Genomic DNA, 22408 nt, shown 5'->3' with positions numbered 1-22408 from the left:
CGTCTCAAAAAAAAAAAAAAAAAAAAAGTTGGGGTTTTTCTTTTGATTTAGTTCTAGGAAGTCAGCATGAATTGGCCTTAGGTTCCCTGCCTCCAGACCCTATTCTCCTGCCTCGTGATGACCTGATAGCAGATTTTTGGCGATTAAAGATGAGAAGTGGTAACAGCAATAGGGAGAAAATTGCCCTAGTTTCATGTTCTGACTGTCAGAGTGGCTGTATGACCTTGACAAATCACTGCATTTGTAAAATGAGAACCCATCTCTGTTTTCTTTCGCTGGGGAATTAAAGGAAAACTGAGATTAGGAAAAAAAAATACCATGAGCTTTCAGAAATAATGAAAGTATATGCTAAGTGAATGTCTGATTATAGAAACATATGCCTTTGTTGTCTATTTTGCCTAAGCCACATTTTAATGCAGGTTTACTTAGACTTGGGGGAGAGGGAGAGGGAAAGAAATCCAAACAAATTCACTTAGGCTTAACTTATCCAAGAGAAAAAGAATGGGACCTAGGCTGCTAAGGAAAATAATTTATATAATTTATCTGTTGACTTGCTTGATACTGCTTTTACTTCCGTCTCTATTCAGGGAACCTTGTTTTGGGAAACAAATTTGATTCTGTTTGTTAAAAAATATGGGGATAAGTGCCGTTTTTTTTTTTTTTTTTTGAAATGGAGTCTTGCTCTGTCACTCAGGCTGGAGTGCAATGTTGTGATTTTGGCTCACTGTAAGCTCTGTCTCCAAGGTTCAAGCGATTCTCCTGTCTCAGCCTCCCGAGTAGCTGGGATTACAGGTGTGTACCACGATGCCCAGCTAATTTTTGTATTTTTAGTAGACACAGGGTTTCACCATGTTGGTCAGGGTGGTCTTGAACTCCTGACCTCATGATCCACCCGCCTCAGTGTCCCAAAGTGCTGGGATTACAGACTTGAGCCACCGAGCCCGGCCAAGTGCCTTTTTTTTTTTTTTTTTTTTTTTTTTTTTTTTTTTTGAGATAGTGTCTTGCTTTGTTGCCCAGGTTGGAGTGCAGTGGTGCAATCTTAGCTCATTGCAACCTCCACCTCCTGGATTCAAGTGATTCTCATATCTCAACCCTCTGAGTGGCTGGAATTACAGATGGTACACCACCATTCCTGGCTAATTTTTGTATTTTTAGTAGACACGGGTTTTTGCCATGTTACCCAGGCTGGTCTTGAACTCCTGGCCTCATGTGATCAACCTGTCTCAGCCTCCCAAAATGCTGGGATTACAAGTGTGAGCCACTGCACCTGGCCAAGTGTCATTTTTTAATTTTTTATTATTTTTTATTTATTTTTTTTGTTTGTTTGTTTTTTTCCTTTTTGTGGAGAACGGGGTCTCGCTATATTGCCCAGGCAGGTCTCGAACTCCTGGGCTCAAGCTATCCTCCTGCCTCTGCCTCCCTAAGAGCTGGGATTACAGGCGTGAGCCACAGCGCCCGGCTTATTTTTTATTTTTATGATTTGCATTATGTTTATTTATTGAGACAGAGCCTTGCTCTGTCGCCCAGGCTGGAGTGCAGTGGTGCATTCTCGGCTCACAGCAACCTCCACCTCCTGGGTTCAAGTGATTCTCCTGCTTCAGCCTTCCTGAGCATCTGGGATTACAGGTGAACGCTACTGCGCCTGGCTGTTTTGTATTTTTAGTAGAGAAGGGGTTTCACCATGTTGGCCAGGCTGATCTCGAACTTCTGACCTCAGGTGATCCACCTGCCTCGGCCCCCCAAAGCGCTGTGATGACAGGTGTGAGCCAATGTGCCCGGCCAGAAAATGCTGTATTATAAAGTATCTTACATGTTACTTGATCCCTAGGATCTGTTTTCGCAGTAAGAAGAGGAACTTCTTTCCACTCAGCCTAAGTCCACTGTACCCATTCTCTTCTGTGTGAGGATGTTCAGGGAGAAGAGGGTTTGGCACCTCTTTCCTGTGTTGAGTTGTGGTTGCCTGTCACTGGGTTGTAAAGTGCCTTGCCTCTTCTTGCTCTTAATTGGGAGAAATTTCACTGATACTGGGTGCCACCTGGATTTATTGGGGGTGTGAATGTTGACCCAATTTTCTTGAAATAACACTACATAGAAAGTTAGGGGATGGATTCTCTATCTTATGAGAGTTTCCAGCAAATCAAATACTTAGTTTCTGAGCCGATTTTCTTCTCTCGTGCAAGAAAACTTAAGTTAGGCAGCCTGTGAGGGACCCTCGCAGCTCTGGATGTGGGTTTAGGACACCGGATTTCTACCACTGACTTTCTTCTTACTTCTCTTGCACAGGGATCATGGCCCAAGTTGCAATGTCCACCCTGCCCGTTGAAGATGAGGAATCCTCGGAGAGCAGGATGGTGGTGACATTCCTCATGTCGGCTCTCGAGTCCATGGTGAGACCTTCTGCTCTATCACTGAATAGTTGGGTAGGCCTGGGCTGCAGATAAGATTGATTTGTTTTTGTAGAAGATAGACTTTTATGTTTTTTAGTTTTTGTTTTTGTTTTTTGAGATCGAGTTTTGCTTCTGTCACCCAGGCTGAAGTGCAATGGTGCGATCTTGGCTCACCACAACCTCCGTCTCCTGGGTTCAAGTGGTTCTCTGCCCTAGCCTCCCGAGTAGCTGGGATTACAGGCATGTGCCACTAAGCCTGGCTAATTTTGTAATTTTAGTAGAGATGGGGTTTCTCCATGTTGATCAGGCTAGTCTTGAACTCCTGACCTCAGGTGATCTGCCCACCTTGGCCTCCCAAAGTGCTGGGATTATAGGTGTGAGCCACCACGCCTGGCCAATGAGTAGTTTTTTTCCTTGAATAATAGTTATGGATTTAAGCCTTTCAAGTCACATTGGATTTGACTTTATATTTATTATTATTATTTTTTGACATGGAATTTCACTCCTGTTGCCCAGGCTGGAGTACAATGGCGTGATCTTGGCTCGCTGCCAACTCCACCTCCCGAGTCCAAGTGATTCTCGTGTCTCAGCCTCCTGAGTAGCTGGGATTACAGATGCACGTCACCACGTCTGGCTAATTTTTGTATTTTTAGTAGAGACGGGGTTTCATCTTGTTGGCCAGGCTGGTCTCTAACACCCAAACTCAGGTGATTCACCCGCCTCAGCCTTCTAAAGTGCTGGAATTACAGGTGGGAGCCACCATGCCTGGCCCAAGTCACATTTTATTACCGTGCTTCGGAATCTTAACTTACCTAAATGTTTAACTTTTTAATTAATTAATTAATTTTATTTTATGTTTTTTGAGATGGAGTTTCACTCTTGTTGCCCAGGCTGGAGTGCAATGGTGCTCCCATTGGCTCCCTGCAATCTCCACCTCCCGGGCTCAAGTGATTCTTCTGCCTCAGCCTCCCGAGTAGCAGGGATTAAAGGCATGCACCACCATGCCTGTCTAATTTTGTATTTTTAGTAGAGATGGGGTTTCTCCATGTTGGTCATGGTGGTCTCGAACTCCCGACCTCAAGTGATTTGCCCATCTCGGCCTCCCAAAGTGCTGGGATTACAGGTGTGAGCCACTGTGCCCAGCCCTAACTGTTATATTGAGTCTTCAATTTTTTTCTGCCATTACTTTAGGCAATCATTTGTTTTGCAAGTATTAACTTTGAATTTATCTATAATATTAGCAATTATTCGGAATTAGCTTATATACTGGAGTATGGTGCTAGAGGTTTATTGTGTCTCTGTAGAGAAGGTTACCAGGACTGGGGACTATAAGGGCTTATTGATTATTTTATATATATTTTTTGTTCTGCTTATACATAACTATTGCATTTGCCTCTTGCTTCTAAATTGTGTAGTTTTAGCTCTTTGTCAAAAATAAGCTACAGTATGCATAATTACAGTGAAATATTAAGCATTAATGCTATAGTTTTTTTTTTTTTTTTTTTTTTTTTTTGAGAGAGTCTTGCTCTGTCGCCCATGCTGGAGTACAGTGGCACCATCTCGGCTCACTGCAGCCTCCACGTCCCAGGTTCAAGCGATTCTTCTGCCTCAGCCTCCTGAGTAGCTGAGATTACAGGCACCCGCCACAATGCTCGGCTAAGTTTTGTATTTTTAGTAGAGACGAAGTTTCACCTTGTTGGCCAGGCTGATCTTGAACTCCTGACTTCATGTGATCTGCCCGCCTTGGCCTCCTGAAGTGTTGGGATTACATGTGTGAGCCACCTCGCCTGGCTGCATTTTTATATCACTGTGATGGCAGTTACACATTTTATTTATCATGTTTTTATGGGTATGTAGTTGAACATAGTATTTGATAGTATATAAAAAGCACGAGGCTCAGGAAATATTTTTCTTGTTCTTTCTCTCTCTCTCTTTTTTTTTTTTTTTTTTTTGAGACAGAGTCTTGCTCTGTCACTCAGACTGAAGTGCAGTGGCATGATCTTGGCTCACTGCTACCTCTCTCTCCCAGGTTCAAGTGATTCTCTTGCCTCAGCCTCCCGAGTTGCTGGGACTACAGGCGCCTGTCACCATGCCTGGGTAATTTTTGTATTTTTAGTAGAGTTTCACCATGTTGGTCAAGCTGGTCTCGAACTCCTAACCTCAGGCGATCTGCCCACCTCGGCCTCCCAAAGTGCTGGGATTACAGGTGTGAGCCACCTTGCCTAGCCTCTTTTTTTTTTTTTCTCTGAGATGGACGATCACTGTGTCACTGAGGCTGGAATGCAGTGGCGTGATCTCGGCTCACTGCAACCTCCGCCTCCTGGGAGTGGTTCTCCTGCCTCAGCTTCCCAAGTAGCTGGGATTCCAGGCATCTGCCACTACACCCAGCTAATTATTTGTTGTTGTTGTTTTTTTAAGTGGAGATGGGGTTTTACCATGTTGGTCACACTGGTCTCAAACTCCCAACCTCAAGTGATCCACCTGCCTTGACCTCCCAAAGTGCTGGAATACAGGCATGAGCCACTGTGCCCAGCCTATGAATCTTATTAGAAAACAAATTTCAGTAGATTTTGAGCATTCAGAGTATTTACTCTCAGTGTGTGTGTGGTTTTTTTTGATACTCATGTCTCTGGATCTATTTTGAGAGTCATTTAAGATGCACATAAGGCCGGTCGTGGTGGCTCACGCCTATAATCCCAGCACTTTGGGAGGCCAAGCTGGTGGATTACCTGAGGTCAGGAGTTCAAGACCAGCCTGGCCAACATTGTGAAACCCTGTTTCTACTAAATACACACAAAAATTACCTGTAGACCCAGCAAGTCGGGAGGCTGGGGCAGGAGAATTGCTTGAACCCTGGAGGCGGAGGTTGCAGTGAGCCAAGGTTGCGGTGCCACACTCCAACCTTGGCGACAGAGCGGGACTCTGTCTCAAAAAAATAATGATGCCCATAAATATTTTTTTTCTCAGATTATTATGGGGGTATTATTTTTAGCAGGGAAAATTGGAATCACCAACCTTTTAAATAATTTTGACACTAAATCAAGGTATATTTATTAAATGGAACACTATATACTCTACAGCATTTTTAGAGAATATTTCATCTTGTAGAACTATACGTAGTAGAAGTCAGTAAATGCTCTACCCACCTAAATGTGATTCTGGTTGTGCGTACACAGGGGAATACTTCTGGAGGTAGGGATTAGGTCATGCATGCTGGAGTGTGGGTTTCAGACCCCCCCTCCTTTAGTACTGATGGTACTAATTGCCCCAGGTGCCATGACTGTTGGAGCCACCTGGCCCAAGGTCCTACCCTTTCCCTGGGGACGGCCATGCGAGCGTCTAGCTCTGGGTGCAGCTGTGTCAGTGTTCAGCGCTTCCCTGTCCAGCCCTGCCTGCCTGCCCGCTCCCAAGTGCTGTTATTGACAGTGCCCACAGCAAGCCTGGGCGAACTCTGCGTCCGCTTCTTGGGGAATCTGACCTATAAGAGATGACACGGGATTTCTTCTTTTTTGTCCTTATAAATTCTGTGTTGTCTTTTGTTCAGAATCAGGCCAAAAACTATTTTGAAAGAGAAGAACCTTTAAAAAATGTTGTTAGGTTTTTAAAAATTCATGGAGCAGAAATGGTGCTCTTAAATGTCCGTGTGTAACGTCATGTTTGCCGTTTGTATTGTAGTGTAAAGAACTGGCCAAGTCCAAAGCCGAAGTGGCTTGCATCGCAGTGTATGAAACAGACGTGTTTGTCGTCGGAACCGAGAGAGGACGTGCTTTTGTCAATACCAGAAAGGATTTCCAAAAAGATTTTGTAAAATATTGTAAGCATTGTATTTTTATCCTTTGCATTTCATTAATTTTAAGCCTGAATATTTGTAGGTAAGGCAGGCCATATTTTAAAGCAGAATGAGGTTTGAACTAAAAAAGATTTTCTGAAATGTTTATGGAGACATTTCAGAATGCTCAAAAGGAATCACTGAAATCTATCTGGATAGGTACTGGAGAGTTAAAAATGGCAGTGTTTATTGTACAGTGTTTCTGCCTGGCTTTACTCTAGATTCATGAGACACATTAGAGAGAGGTAATGAAGGTAGACAAATTCTGAATAGATTAAAAGTTTTACTCAGATGAGGAGTTGTTTTCTTTTTTTTTTTTTTTGAGGTGGACTTTTGCTCCTGTTGCCCAGGCTGGAGTGCAATGGCATGATCTTGAGCCACTGCGCCCAGCCTATGCATCTTATTAGAAAGCGAATTTCAGTAGAATTTGAGCATTCAGAATATTCACTCTCGATGTGTGCCTCCCGGGTTCAAACAACTCTCCTGCCTCAGCTTCCCTAGTAGCTGGGATTACAGGCACCTACCACCATGCCCAGCTAATTTTTGTATCTCTAGTGGAGATAGATAGGGTTTCACTATGTTGGCTAGGTTTGTCTCAAACTCCTGACCTCATGACCCGCCCGCCTTGGCCTCCGGAAGTGCTGGGATTACAGGCGTGAGCCACAGTGCCCGATCCCACTCCCGGCGTGTTTTCGCGTGTGTGTGAGACAGAGTCTCACTCTTTTACCCAGGCTGGAGTACAGTGGTGGGATCTCAGCTCACTAGCCTCTGCCTCCTGGGTTCAAGTGATTCTCCTGCCTCAGCTTCCTGAGAAGCTGGGACTACAGGTGCATGCCACCACGCCCGGTAAATTTTTACATTTTTAGTAGAGATGGGGTTTCACCATGTTGGCCAGGATGGTCTCGATCTCTTGACCTCCTGATTCACCCACCTTGGCCTCCAAAAGCTCTGGGATTACAGACATGAGCCATCGCACCCACCTTTTTTTTTTTTTTTTGAGACAGGGTCTCACCCTGTCGCCCAGGGTGGAGTTTAGTGGTGTGATCTGAGCTCACGGCAACCTCTGCCTCTCGTGGTCAAGCGATTCTCCTGCCTCAGCCTCCTGAGTAGCTGGCACCACCACACCCAGCTAATTTTTTGTATTTTTAGTAGAGACAGGGTTTTGTCAAGTTGACCAGGCTGGTCTTGAACTCCTGACCTCAGGTAATCCACCAGCTTGGGCTCCCAAAGTGCTGGGATTACAGGTGTGAGCCACCTGCTACCGGCCAGTTCTTTATAAAAACGTGGTGTGCTGAAAACCAGTCATTCACTGTGCAAATGAGTTTGTTTAAGCATATGCAAAGTTCAGCAGTTCTCCACTTCCGCAATGGAATCACCTTATCAGAGCTTGAGTGAGTTTTGTGATCCTCATTTAGAGCGGTGGTAAGCTGATTTGACATTGGAACACCATGTTGAAATTGACGATAGGGTGTTAATATGCACGGCCTTTCACAGTATGACACCTTTCTCCCATCTGTGTTTAACCTAATACTATTTATAGGCTTTGTGTTAACGGAGTGATACAGTGTTAATGGAAAGGGAACAGAAAAGCTGGGGCATCTATAGGAACATACTGTTTATGGGCATACCTCATTTTTGTTGTGCCCTGCAGATACTGCAGTTTTTACACATTGAAGATTTGTGGCAATCTTGTGCCAAGTCTGTTGGTGCCACTTTTCCAGCAGCATGTACTCACTTTGGTTCTCTGTGTCACATCTTGGTACTCTTGCCATAGGACTATTTCAGACTTTTTACATTCCCTTAAACCTTAGCCTAATCCAGAGCAAGGCCCTAAGGCTGTTCAATTCTGTGAAGGCTGAGATGGGTGAGGAAGCTGCAGAAGAAAAGTTGGAAGCTAGCCGAGGTTGGCTCTTGAGGTTTAACGAAAGACACAGTTGGCTGGGTGCGGTGGCTCATGCCTGTAATCCTAGCACTTCGGGAGGCTGAGGTGGGCAGATCCCCTGAGCTGAGGAGTTTAAGACCACCTTGGGCAACCTGGTGAAACCCCATCTCTTCTAAAATAAAAAAAATTAGCCAGGCATGGTGGTGCGTGCCTATAGTTCCAGCGACTTGGGAGGCTGAGGTACTAGAATCTCTTGAGCACAGGAGAGGTGGAGGTTGCAGTGAACCAAGATTGCACCACTGCACTCCAGCATGGGCTACAGAGTGAGACTCTGTCTCAAAAGAATAAATAAATAAGGCCGGGTGCGGTGGCTCAAGCCTGTAATCCCAGCACTGCGGGAGGCCGAGGCGGGTGGATCACGAGGTCAAGAGATCGAGACCATCCTGGTCAACATGGTGAAACCACGTCTCTACTAAAAATACAAAAAATTAGCTGGGCACGGTGGCGCGTGCCTGTAATCCCAGCAACTCAGGAGGCTGGGGCAGGAGAATTGCCTGAACCCAGGAGGCGGAGGTTGCGGTGAGCCGAGATCGCGCCATTGCACTCCAGCCTGGGTAACAAGAGCGAAACTCCGTCTCAAAAATAAATAAATAAATAGATAGATAGATAGATATAGATAGATAGATAGATAGATAGATAGAAAGACCAGTCTCTATAACATAAAAATGCAAGGTGAAGCAGCAAGTGCTTGATGTAGAAACTGCAGCAAGTTCTTTAGAAGACCTAGCTGAGATAATTCATGAAGATGGCCACACTCACAAAGCAGATTTTCTTTTCTTTTTTTTGCAGATTTTTCAATGTAGACAAAACAACCTTATGTTGGAAGATACTGTCTAGGACTTTGCTATCTAGAGAGAAGTTCATTCCTGGCTTCAAATCTTCAAAAGACAGGCTGACTCTCTTGCTAGTGGCTAGTGTAGCTGGTTACTTTGAAGCCAGTGTTCATTTACCATTCTGAAAGTCCTAGGCCCACTAAATCCATTGATGGAACAATAAAGCCTGGATGACAACACATCTCTTGATTGCATTGTTCACTGAATATTTTAAGCTCACTTTTGAGACCTACTGCTCAGAAAAAAAGGTTCCTTTCAAAATATGACTGCTCATTGACAATGCACCTAATCACTCAGGGAGCCTTGATGGAAGTGTATAAGGAGATGTATGTATTTTTTCTCCTTTTTTTGAGATAGAGTTTTGCTCTTATTGCCCAGGCTGGAGTGCAACAGCTCGATCTTGGCTCACTGCAACCTCTGCCTCCAGGGTTCAAGCCATTCTCCTGCCTCAGCCCCCTGAGTAGCTGGGATTACAGACATGCACCACCACACCTGGCTAATTTTATATTTTTAGTAGAGAGCGGGTTTCTCCATGTTGGTTAGGCCGGTCTCGAACTCCTTACCTAAGGTGATTCGCCTGCCTTGGCCTCCCAAAGTGCTGGGATTACAGGCATGAGCCACTGTGCCCAGCCATCTTTTATTTACTTTTTTTCTTGAGACAGAGTTTCGCTCTTGTTGCCCAGGCTGGAGTGCAGTGGCGCAATCTCAGCTCACTGCAACCTCCATGAACGTTCTTGAAATGACAAAGGATTTAGAATATGACATAAACTTAGTTCATAAAGCAATGGCAGTGTTTTGGAGGTTTGACTCCAATTTCGAAGGATGTTCTACTCTGGATAAATGCTGTCAAATAGTGTCATACTAAAGAGAGATCTTTCGTGAAAGCAAGAGTCAGCATAACTTTTATATGCATTGGGAAACCATACAATTTGTCTGACTTGACTTTATACTGGCATTATTGTGGGGGTCTGGAATTGAACCCACAATATCTCTTGCAGATGCCTGTGTGCCATTAAGGTCTAAAGTTAAACTTCCGTTGTCAGATTAAATTTGTGATACAATGGGCAAATTACTAGTGAATAAAAAGTTTTGTTAATTTACTTATTTTAATTCCCAATTGTATTTTTAATTTCTTTTAAAAATTACCAAGCCGGGCGCGGTGGCTCACGCCTGTAATCCTAGCACTTTGGGAGGCCGAGGCGGGTGGATCACGAGGTCAAGAGATCGAGACCATCCTGGTCAACATGGTGAAACCCCGTCTCTACTAAAAATACAAAAAATTAGCTGGGTATGGTGGTGCGTGCCTGTAATCCCAGCTACTCAGGAGGCTGAGGCAGGAGAATTGCCTGAACCCAGGAGGCGGAGGTTGCGGTGAGCCGAGATAGCGCCATTGCACTTCAGCCTGGGTAACAAGAGCGAAACTCCGTCTCAAAAAAATAAATAAAATAAAAAATAAATAAAAATTACCCCTGCCACTGTATTCCTCCCCCTGCCCCTCACCCCCATGCTGTAATCATCTAAGCTTTATGTTAGTAACCTATTTTTAAAATTTTGTTAATATTGTTGAGGAATGTTTAGACCTTGATGATGTGTGTGTGTTTCTTTATACTAACAATGCTGTTTTGATTGTGTGTATATCAGCTGCCATCTGCCGCACCAGCACCGTAGTCCTGCCGGCAGCATGGCTGTTCTCCACTTCTCTGTCCTGCCTGGCTTACGAGGTTCTCCACTGGTTAGAACTAAGCGTTAAGGGAGCTGTCCTCAGTTTCGAGCTGTTCACTGCCCATTTGTATTTACATTTTTTTTTCTTTGCTAATAATTTTTTTTTTTTTTTTTTTTTTGAGGAGTCTCGCTCTGTCACCCAGGCTGGAGTGCAGTGCTCTGGTCTCCGCCTGATCATAGCTCACTGCAGCCTTAAACTTCTGGACTCAAGCAATTCTCGCTTCAGCCTCCAGACAGCAAGGACTGCAGACACTCACCACTATACCTGGCTATTTTCATATTTTTGCAGAAATGGGTTCTTGTTATGTTGCCAAAGCTGGTCTTGAACTCCTGGGTTCAAGCAGTCTTGCTGCTTTAGCCTCCCAGTGTGGTGGGATTACAGGCCTGAGCCCTTGTGCTGGCCTCTTTTTTGCTTGTATAACAAATCACACAAATGACTTGTTATTTTATAACAAGCTGCTTGTTAAAATGGTTAATAAATGTTAAAGAATAGTTAAGAAATATTTTTTTCCTGTTAGAATACATGTTAAAAAACAGTTTTCCCTGTTGGAATACAGGAAAACTATTTCTACTAAAAGGCAAATAAATATTAAGGTACTGGATGTGAACCTTTTTGTTACTATTGTTTTTACAGGTGTTGAAGAAGAAGAAAAGGCTGCAGAGATGCATAAAATGAAATCTACAACCCAGGCGAATCGGATGAGTGTAGATGCGGTAGAAATTGAAACACTCAGAAAAACAGTTGAGGACTATTTCTGCTTTTGCTACGGTAAAAGCAATACACTTAATTGTTCTAAAAGATACATTATATAACTGAGTTTTCTAAAGGGTAGATTATGTAATTGATTTGAAAATCATATAACCACATTTTCACTGATTGATTAGGTTAGCAATAACCATATGTTCCTCTTCCATTTTGAATGAACCCAGGAAGAAATGTGGCTAGTAGAGCTGTTTCTTTTTTTTTTTTTTTTCTTTAGAGCTGTTTCGTTTTTCTTCTTTTTTTGAGATGAGATGGAGTCTCGCTCTGTCGCCCAGGCTGGGGTGCAGTGCTGTGATCTTGGCCCACTGCAACCTCGCTCTGTCGCCCAGGCTGGGGTGCAGTGCTGTGATCTTGGCCCACTGCAACCTCTGTCTGTCGGTTTCAAGCAGTCCTCCTCCCTCAGCCTCCCAAATGGCTGGGATTACAGGCGCACAACACTATGCTGGCCAGGCTGATTTTTGTATTTTTAGTAGAGATGGGGTTTCACCATGTTGGCCAGGCTGGTCTCGAACTCCTGACCTCAGGTGATCTCCCTGCCTTGGCCTCCCAAAGTGCTGGGATTACAGGGTTGAGCCACCTCGCCCGGTTGAGCTGTTTCTTTCTCTCGTGGGTACTCATCTTTCCAATTCCCTGCAAAGCTACCTTTTGTTAATTCTGTCACATCAAAAAACAAAGGTCTTACACGAACACAGTCAAAGGAGAAGATTGAGGTTTTACTGTGGGGTTATAGATGAAATTCAACTCTCTGGAATGGGATTTTCAGCATGTGTGAACTGCTCGGTAGGCTGACAGAATACACTCATTTGTAAATGGGAAGCTTGTGTTTACCCGATAAGTTTTCAGTGAGACTGTTAGCCAAAACGTTCTTAGTATTTTATGGTAATTGGATGTGGCCAGGCGAGGTGGCTCACGCCTGTAACCCCAGCACTTTGGGAGGCCGAGGCAGGTGGATCACGAGGTCAAGAGATCCAGACCATCCTGGCCAACACGGTGAAACTCTGTCTCTATAAAATACAAAAATTAGCTGGGTGTGGTGGCGTGCGCCTATAATCCTAGCTCCTAGGGAGGCTGAGGCAGGAGAATCGCTTGAACCCAGGAGGTGGAGATTGCAGTGAGCCGAGATTGCTCCACTGCACTCCAGCCTGGGCGACAGAGCGAGACTCTGTCTCAAATATATAAATAAATAAACAAACAAATAAATAAATTGCAGTGAGCTGAGGTTGCACCCTGCACTGCAGCCTCGGTGACAGAGCGAGGCTCTGTCTTAAAAATAAATAAATAAATAACTGTCTAAAAAAATAACTAAATAAATAAAATAAAATAAAAATAGGTGGATGTACTGGGCTTCTATATTCTGAGGCTAAATTGTACCTGAGAATATACCCATGGGACCATCTTCAAGAAAGACAATAGTCTGGCCGGGCGCGGTGGCTCAAGCCTGTAATCCCAGCACTTTGGGAGGCAGAGGCGGGTGGATCACGAGGTCAAGAGATCGAGACCATCCTGGTCAACATGGTGAAACCCTGTCTCTACTAAAAATACAAAAAATTAGCTGGGCATGGTGGCGTGTGCCTGTAATCCCAGCTACTCAGGAGGCTGAGGCAGGAGAATTGCCTGAACCCAGGAGGCGGAGGTTGCGGTGAGCCGAGATCGTGCCATTGCACTCCAGCCTGGGTAACAAGAGCGAAACTCCGTCTCAAAAAAAAAAAAAAAAAAAAAAAAAAAAGAAAGACAATAGTGCAAGAAACCAGCCATTGCTCTCTACTTCTGTGTAGGTTTTAAAGTAAAATATTTTATATACTTTTCATTTTGGCCCTTTGGATCAGTTTCAGGCTTAGCCCTTGTGCCGACATGGGGAGACATGATGCCGTAATATTAATTAATTTTGAAATCACATATTATAAAAAATTGCGGATGCCTTTTTTAAGCCACTATAAGCTAGCTGTGATTTCGTTGTTTGATCTTACCACTGAGTGATGTTCATCTGCTTTTCACCACCCCCAGGGAAAGCTTTAGGCAAATCCACAGTGGTACCTGTTCCCTATGAGAAGATGTTAAGAGACCAGTCAGCTGTGGTGGTGCAGGGGCTTCCGGAAGGCGTTGCCTTTAAACACCCGGAGAACTATGATCTTGCAACCCTGAAATGGATTTTGGAGAACAAAGCAGGGATTTCATTCATCATTAAGAGGTGAAGCGCTTTCTTCCTTTGTACCCATCCACAGTTGATTCATATAAATCTGAATATTCAGTTTATGTTAATATGTTTTTATTTTTATTTATTATTTATTTTCTTTTTTTAATCTTTTTTTTTGTTTTTAAAATTCTTATTTAACGCAGATGTCATTTAAATTTATGCTCTACAATAATTGTGTGTATTCATATGGAGTTTTGTTTTGTTTCTATGCAGACCTTTCTTAGAGCCAAAGAAGCATCTAGGTAAGTGATCGCTTCCCTTCCTTGATAGCTGGCTGGCTTCCTAAACCCATTTTGCTAGATTTTAATACACTTGGATGGTTTCTCTTTTATTTTCTTTGAGAATACGATGTTAGACATTTTCGGATGGGCTGTTTAGATGTTTATATAATCCAGGAAAGGTTCATTGAGCTGAAAAAGTGGAGACTCGTTTTTTTCTTCAGCTCCGCTGCTTGTTTGCTATAGAAGATCATGTATCTGCCCTCAGCAGAATTATGAGTAGGATTTAATTGACCCAATGTCATTGACTAGGCAAGGCATTATTGGGCAGAGCATTGGCTGGGAAGGTCCTTGGTACACAGCTGTGTCAGCATTACAGCTTTTGAGCGCTGGGAGTCTCACGGAAGAGAGCAAAGTTCATAAAATGAGCCTGGCGAGAGCATCACACCTACTGCAAGAACGGTTCTCAGAAAGTGCTGTGGATGTTTTTGGAGGTTGGATCCCTTTACAGTTCAGGAAAGAGTTCATGAGGAAGAGGGCATTTCGATGGGCTCTTGAAGAATTATGAGGATTTCAGCTTCTTTTTTTTTTTTTAAGGTAATGGGTGGACCATAAGATTTCAGCTTCCTTTAGGAAAGTCTAGCCGTTTCATTTGAAGGGAAAACAGGATAAAGAGTGGTATCCTTTGGAGCCAGGATTATTTGAGACTTTTGAAAGTAAATAACCAGTATCACTGGAATACTCTTAACCATGTAAGGATGAAAGGAAAAATTTATATATATATAAAAACACACATTGTGTTTTCTGTTAACCTTTGTTTTATTCTCATTCTGGTGAAAAGACTAATTTTTTAGCAGCTTTACTGAGGTATAATTGATACACCATAAAATTCACCTGTCTTATTTTATTTTATTATTATATTTTGAGATGGAGTCTTGCTCTGTTGCCAAGGCTGGAGTGCAGTGGCGTGATCTCAGCTCACTGTAGCCTCTGCCTTCTGGGTTCACGTGATTCTCGTGCCTCAGCCTCCCTAGTAGCTGGGATTACAGGCGCGTGCCACCATGCCTGGCTAATTTTTTGTATTTTTAGTAGAGATTGGTTTTCACCATGTTAGCCAGGGTGGTCTCGAACTTCCAGTGATCTGCCCGCCTCAGTCTCCCAAAGTGCTGGGATTACAGGCGTGAGCCACTGCACCCGGCCAAATTCACCTGTCTTAAGTATATAATTCACTAATAGTAAATTTATAGTCTTAAAAAATTTTAAGGGTTTTTCACCCATTATCACAGTTTAATTTTGGGATGTTTTCACTATCCCTATCTCTGTTATTTCATGAATGTTACAGAAATGGAATATATAGTATGTATCCTATTGAAATTGGCTTTTTTCACTGAGCATCACTCACTCCAGGCCCATCAAGCTTGGTGGGTGTATCAATAGTTTCTTTTTGTTTTTGAGCACTAACTATTCTATTACATGAACATACTGCCTGCCTGTCCAGTCATCAGTGGATACGTACTTCAGTTGTTTCTACTTTTGGCTGTTGGGAATAATGTTACAGTGAATATACTTGAACAAGTTTTTGTCTGGACATATTCCTTAATATCTCTGGGATATAGAAGTAGCAGTGCAATTACTAGGAACAGGGCAAATTTACACTGGCCTTTTAAGAAGCTGACAAGCTGTTTTCCAAAGTGGCTGTCTCCAGCAGCAGGGTAGGAGGGTTCCCTCCACATTGCTGCCAACTTACTTCTTGATTTTAGCCATTGTAATAGGTGTGAAATGGTTTGATTTTTAAAAATTTCTCTAGTGATTATCAATGTTCTGTTATCTCTTACTTCAAAACAAATTTTTTTTGGAGACAGGGTCTCACTCTGTTGCCCAGGCTAGAGTGCAGCGGTGCGATCTCAGCTCAGTGTAGCCTCAACCTCCCAGGCTCAAGTGATCCTCCTGCCTCAGCTTCTCGGTGGCTAGGACTACAGGCACGCTCCACCATACTCAGTTAATTTTGGAACTTTTTTTTGGTTCAGACAAGCTTTTGCCATGTTGGCCAGGCTGGCCTGGAATTCCTGGAGTCAAGTGATCTGCCTGCCGCGGCCTCCCAAAGTGTTCGGATGACAGGCATGAGCCTTCATACCCATGCTAAAAATCAGTTTTTCAAATTGTCATACAAACTGTATAAATTTATTGTGTGCAACATGTTACATACATTGTGAAGTCACTGAATCAAGATATTCTAAGATAACATATTCATTATGTCACATACTTATTTTTTGTATGGAAATTCATACTTTTTGTTGATAATATCTTTTTTTGTGGAGGTGTTTTAGATTGGCTTAGTGTTGTGCCATATATGTTTTATGAAGTTATTATTATTCTTTTTGGAGATGGAGTCTTGCTCTGTCACCAAGCTGAAATGCAGTGGCATGATCTCGGTTCACGGCAACCTCTGCCTCCCGGGTTCAAGCGATTCTCCTGCCTCAGCCTCCCGAGTAGCTGGGACTACAGGTGCCCACCACCATGCCCAGCTAATTTTTGTATTTTTGTTTTATTTTAATTTATTTATTTTTGAGACAGAGTCTCGTTCTGACAGCAGGCTGGAGTGCAGCAGTGCGATCTCGGATCACAGCAACCTCTACCTCCCGGTTCAAGTGATTCTTCTGCCTCAGCCTCCTGAGCAGCTGGGACTACAAGTGCGCACCACCACGCCAGGCTATTTTTTTTGTATGTTTTAGGAGAGATGGGGCTTCACCATGTTGTCCAAGATGGTCTCAATCTCTTGACCTCTTGATCCGCCCACCTCGGCCTCCCAAAGTGCTGAGATTACAGGTGTGAGCCACCGTGCCTGGCTAATTTTTGTGTTTTTAGTAGAGACAGGGTTTCCCCATGTTAGCCAGGATGGTCTCAATCTCTTGACCTCATGATCCGCCCACCTCGGCCTCCCAAAGTGCTGGGATTACAGGCGCAAGCCACTGCACCTGGCGGAAGGTTTTTTCCCCCTAGGTAGTTGTTTTGAGACTTTGGGGCCTGGTTATGAGTTAAGGAATAGTTTTAAAGGGCGTTTTATCCTGCGGGGCCTAAGTGGACCGGCTTATAGATTCAGCTTTTTTGTTATACCAACCCTCAAAACAGTAACTTATTTTTGTTTTAAAATCAGTTACAGTTTGAAACAATTGCAAGCTAGCAGAAAGCCCCCAGAACGCCTCCATATATAGCACAAGGAACTTTTTTTTGGACCATTTGACAGTGAGCTGCCAACACAATGCCCAGTGCCCTTTGAAAAGTTGTCATTGTAATAGGATTTTATTTTCCAGTCTGTTAAAAAATGTTTTGGCTTTGAGTTACAATTGACACACAGTAAGTGACAAATACTTAAAGTGCAGTTGAGTCAGTTTTGACCCACGTATCTACTCTGAAGCCAGAGCCACCATGAAGATAATGAACATGTCTGTCGCTCCCAAGGGTCCTCCTGGCTTTGGGAGTTCCTCCCTCTGTTCCTGCCTGCCCCTTTCCCACACAGCCACTGATCTTTGTGCTGCCACTGTGGATTCATTTGCATTTTCCTGATTTTCATATAAATGGAGTCACTTTTTGCAGGGGCAGGGGTGTCTGGCTTCTCTTCTCCCCACCCCACTTTTTTTTCCAGGCAAGATCTCGCTCTGTCACCCAAGCTGGAGGCAGTGGCCCCATCAGAGCTCAAGCAGTCCTCCCATGTCAATTTCTCAAATAGGTGCATGCCACCACACCCAGCTAATTTTTGTATTTTTTTTTTTTTTTTTTTTGTAGAGATGGGGCTTCCACCTGTTGCCCAAGCTGGTCTCAACCTCCTGGGCTCAATCGATCTACCCGTCTCTGCCTCCCAAAGTGCTGGGATTACAGGTGTGACCCACTGCACCTAGCCTAATCTCATTACTTGGGAGTCCAGGGTAGGAGTCACCTTGAGGCCAGAAGTTCAAGACAAGCCTGGGCAACAAAGCAAGATCCAATGTCTATAAAAAATAGGAAACAACTAGCTGGGAGTGATGATGCATGCACCTGTAATACCAGCCACTCAGGGGGCTGAGGTGGGAGGATCCCTTGATCCTGGAAGAGTTTGAAGCTGCATTGAGCTATGATCACGCCACTGCATACCAGCCTGGGCAATAGAGTGAAACCTTGTTTCTTAAAAAAAAAACAACAAAAAAACTATATCATCATTTATACATCAGCAGAGTCATATTCTACATATTCAACCTTACTAGACAAATGGTATGTTTCTGTATTTCTCTCACTGATGAAAATAAGAGCTTTTTCATTAAAGGAGGGTGTGGTTGGATGAAGGGATGAAAATCAGTGTTTATTCTTCTGTGAACCCAGAGCTGCAAAGCCTAGTTCTACCCCCACTCATTCTATATTTAAAGTCTTTAGAAATATTATATATAGGCCGGGTGCGGTGGCTCACGCCTGTAATCCTAACACTTTGGAAGCCCGAGGCAGGCAGTCATAAGTTCAGGAGATCGAGACCATCTTGGCCAACATAGTGAAACCCAGTCTTTATTAAAAATACAAAAGTTAGCTGGGCCTGGTAGTGCATGCCTGTAGTCCCAGCTACTCGGGAGGCTGAGGCAGTAGAATTGCTTGAACCCAGGAGGCGGAGGTTGCAGTGAGCCGAGATCGCACCACTGCACTCCAGCTGGCAACAGAGTGAGACTCTGTCTCAACACAAAATTATATTTGAAATGTTGAAAAAAACTAACTCTAATTTTTTTGTGTGCATAGGTGGTCGTGTGATGGTAACAGATGCTGACAGGTCAATACTATCTCCAGGTGGAAGGTAAAACCTATTTTATTACTGCTGTTTAACTCCCATGTCTCAAAAAGTTTTAGTTGTTAGATAATTGAGCTATTAGAATATTAAAAAGGCCTTAGGTCACACATCTCAGTTTAGTAGGCAAGGATATCATTTGGGGGTCTTGTGAACATGCCCTCTTTGACTTGGTATTTCTGAATAGCAGAATTCCCCTGCGTGAAGCCAGGGGGATTAGTCCCACTGAATTGGAAAGCCTTAGAGTGGTATTTGGAAGTTAATATGCTACTCTGTTGTATTTTATTGTACTGTTTTCTCCAAAAGATAGAAACTAAAGTCCTAAGTTTAGTTGATAACTCTTAATATGCTACTCGATAGTATTTTATTGTACTTTTTCCCCAAAAGAAAGATAGAAATTAAAGTACTAAGGCCGGGTATAGTGCCTCATGGCTGTAATCCCAGCACTTTGGGAGGCCAAGGGAGGTGGATCACCTTAGACCAGGAGTTCGAGACCAGCCTAACCAACATGGTGAAAGCCCGTCTCTACTAAAAATACAAAAATCAGGTGGGTGTGGTGGCATACACCTGTAATCCCAGCTACTCAGGAGGGAGACGGAGTTTCGCTCTTGTTACCCAGGCTGGAGTGCAATGGCGCGATCTCGGCTCACCGCAACCTCCGCCTCCTGGGTTCAGACAATTCTCCTGCCTCAGCCTCCTGAGTAGCTGGGATCACAGGCACGGGCCACCATGCCCAGCTAACTTTTTGTAGTTTTAGTAGAGACGGGGTTTCACCATGTTGACTAGGATGGTCTCGATCTCTTGACCTCGTGATCCACCCGCCTCGGCCTCCCAAAGTGCTGGGATTACAGGCTTGAGCCACCGCGCCCGGCCCAGTGAGACTCCATCTTAAAAAAAAAAAAAAATTATAATACTAAGTTCGGTTGGTAACTCTTATTTATGCGAGAAATAAATAGGTCAGTTTTAAGCTGAGTCAGGTTTGTACCCGCCTTGGTCAGGGAGGGATCTTACACTTTGAGAGCCTGAGTCTTTGAATGCTGTTGGAATGGCTGTCACCAGCGCATGGGTTGATCAGGGCTTTCTTCTCCCTGCAGTTGTGGCCCCATCAAAGTGAAAACTGAACCCACAGAAGATTCTGGTACGTACTTGCACTTCTAGAATAAATCGTGAAATGAAGGAAGACTTTTCCTTCATGTAGAAGGTTATATTTTGACTCAATTATTGTTTCGTTTTGATAAGAAACAGGCAGTCGCTTTAAATGTATTCCAACTGTGACGCTATTTGTTAATGTTATCACATTAAGACCCAGAAAGGTAATTTGCCCACTAAGTGGCAGGCAGAGTTCTTTGCCAGCTACACATGCTTATAGATAAAATGTATTGTCTTTTTCTTCCAGTTATACAGACATATAGTGTAAGAGGTCAGCTTTCCGTAGTGCTTTTTACAAAAATCAGTACAATGCCCTCTTCGTCTCCCCCTTCCCTCTGCACTCCCATTTTCCACTCTCCAAGGAGACCATTTTCAATTCTCAAAGAAAATTGATATTTAATTCCTTATTTATTTATTTTTCTTTTGAGACAGTGTTGCTCTGTCACCCAGGCTGGAGTGCAGTGACTTGATCTCGGCTCTCTGTAACCTCCGCCTCCTGGGCTCAAGTGATTCTCCCATTTCAGCCTCCTGAGTAGCTGGGATTACAGGCATGTGCCACACCACACCTGGCTAATTTTGTATTTTTAGTAGAGATGGGGTTTCACCTTGCTGGCCAGGCTGGTCTCGAACTCCTGACCTCAAGTGATCTGCCTGCCTCGGCGTCCTAAAGTCCTGGGATGACAGGCATGAGCCATCGCTCCTGGCCCACTGCTTATAATTCTATTCTGTCTAGAACCGTGGCTCCCAGATGTTCTCATCGTACTTACTTATTCATCATTTCCCCAGTGTTATCCTATGTCCCAGTGCCACCGTCAGTCCTCCCGCTGCTTGGCCCTGTCCCCCTTACTCACATGGGATACTTCTTAGTGGGCTGTCACCACCTGCCTGTCCCCTTGTCTGCCTCTGTCTACCCAGGCCCTTGGCGGCTTCCCCGACCCCTGTCAAGCTTCTCATTCTGCTGTACCTCCTGGGCAGCCACCTGCCCGGCTTGGCCTCATCGGAGGGGATCTGGAATGAATCTTTGGGGAGGAGGGAAGGGCCGCGTTTACGTGTGTGCATGTGCGTATGAATGAGAGCTTTTATTTATGTAAGTGTATTCTGGGAGAGCTACAAGAAAGTGTTGAATTATCCTTTTTTGGAAAAAGTATTTGAGTCTTTTACACTGTTGGCTTGTTTTACAGAAGGTTTTTCTTTCTTCTTTCTTCTCACTCCATAGGAAATCTCAAATTTCTGTGTAGTTTTTAGCAGATTGTGCCAAAAAATCATCATTTTGCAAATTTTCCCCCTTAATTCATATATTCATCTCCTGAATATTTTGTTTGCCTCCAAAAAGAAACATGCTGAATTGAGAAACCTCATGTATTTAATCAAATCATTTCAACTGTCATTATGTACACATCGGCATCATATAGGTTTATTTTTTCTCTTTCACACTTTGCATCTTTATATTCTTAAATTTATCCTGCAAATAAGATTTTATTTTATTTACATGTATAGCCAGGGTGCAGTCAGGAGACAGAAACCATATCAGTTATTGGAACAGAGAAAATTTAATATAAAGATTGTTGGCCGGGCTTGGTGGCTCACACCTATAATCCCAGCACTTTGGGAGGCCGGGGTGAGTGGATCACCTGAGGTCAGGAGTTCAAGACCGGCATGGTGAAACCCGTCTCTAACTAAAAATACAAGAAATGAGCCATTCGTGGTGGTGCGCACCTGTAATCCGAGCTACAGGGGAGGCTGAGGGAGGAGAATCACTTGAACCCAGGAGGTAGAGATTGCATTGAGCCAAGATGGCACCATTGCATTCCAGCCTGGGCAACAAGAGCTAAACTCTGTTTCAGGAAAAGAAAACAAGATTTTTAATTAGTTATAAAGTTGTTAACTTTGTAACCTAAAGGCGAATAGTAAGGTTTCCTGTAAGGAAGAGTTCTTGGCTGTGACTGCCACCCCGTCAGCTTTCAATCTGACTTCCGAGGTGGGATAGTGTCTGGCTGGTGCTGGTGGTGTTGGAGACCTTGCCAGCTGCGTGCGGTTGTGACGAGAGGAACTGCTTTTGCCAGGCTGAACGGGGGACCAAGGAGTGACCTTGTTGGGATGAGAATGCAGACAAGAAGCCAAAAGGAAGGGCGAGATCCCTTCTCCTCCTCCAGCCTGTTGTCTCCCTGTAGTGTATCCTCGTGGCAGAGACTCACACGGAGCCAGCCGCTGTGCAGAGCTCAAGCTTCAGCAGAAAGCCGAGGATGGGTTTGCAGCTGAGAGACATCAGCTTCATGGCTGGCCCAGGCTACCCTCTTGGGCTACTCAGCATATATCCACACCCTTCCCTGCACACTTCACGTTCTGTACAACAACGAGACAGCTGTTCATCTAATGAGATGCAACTTTACTTCCTACAAAGAAATCCCTTTTTACCCTCTCCTCAAAATTGGGAGACGCAGTATTCCAACAGTCACACCCATCTCTGGCAGACTGACTTGAAATCCATTCTCGAGCTGTATTGCCTACTCTTCAAATGCAGTCCTAACCTATTTGAGTAATCTGGTCTAATGGACAAAGGGAAAAGAAAG

General features: G+C 43.9%; 1 protein-coding gene across 7 annotated transcripts in view; it reads left to right on the top strand.

Moving 5' to 3' along the window:
* GTF2I (general transcription factor IIi) overlaps positions 1-22408 on the top strand; it is a 110953-nt gene that overhangs the window by 24872 nt on the left and 63673 nt on the right. For all 7 annotated transcript variants that reach the window (XM_032254924.1, XM_032254921.1, XM_032254923.1 and 4 more), the window contains exons 2-8: positions 2284-2387; positions 6063-6201; positions 11348-11482; positions 13481-13664; positions 13884-13912; positions 18644-18698; positions 19784-19827. In XM_032254924.1, the coding sequence (XP_032110815.1) occupies positions 2289-2387; positions 6063-6201; positions 11348-11482; positions 13481-13664; positions 13884-13912; positions 18644-18698; positions 19784-19827 (685 nt within the window). In that variant the 5' untranslated portion in view covers positions 2284-2288. The remainder of the gene's footprint in view (positions 1-2283; positions 2388-6062; positions 6202-11347; positions 11483-13480; positions 13665-13883; positions 13913-18643; positions 18699-19783; positions 19828-22408) is intronic.

Source organism: Sapajus apella, unplaced genomic scaffold, assembly GCF_009761245.1.
Source record: "Sapajus apella isolate SASKATOON/1434 unplaced genomic scaffold, GSC_monkey_1.0 scaffold88, whole genome shotgun sequence".
Taxonomy (NCBI): domain Eukaryota; kingdom Metazoa; phylum Chordata; class Mammalia; order Primates; family Cebidae; genus Sapajus; species Sapajus apella.
The sequence above is the reverse complement of the archived record's forward strand: the minus strand, read 5'-3'. Positions and strand labels throughout refer to the sequence as shown.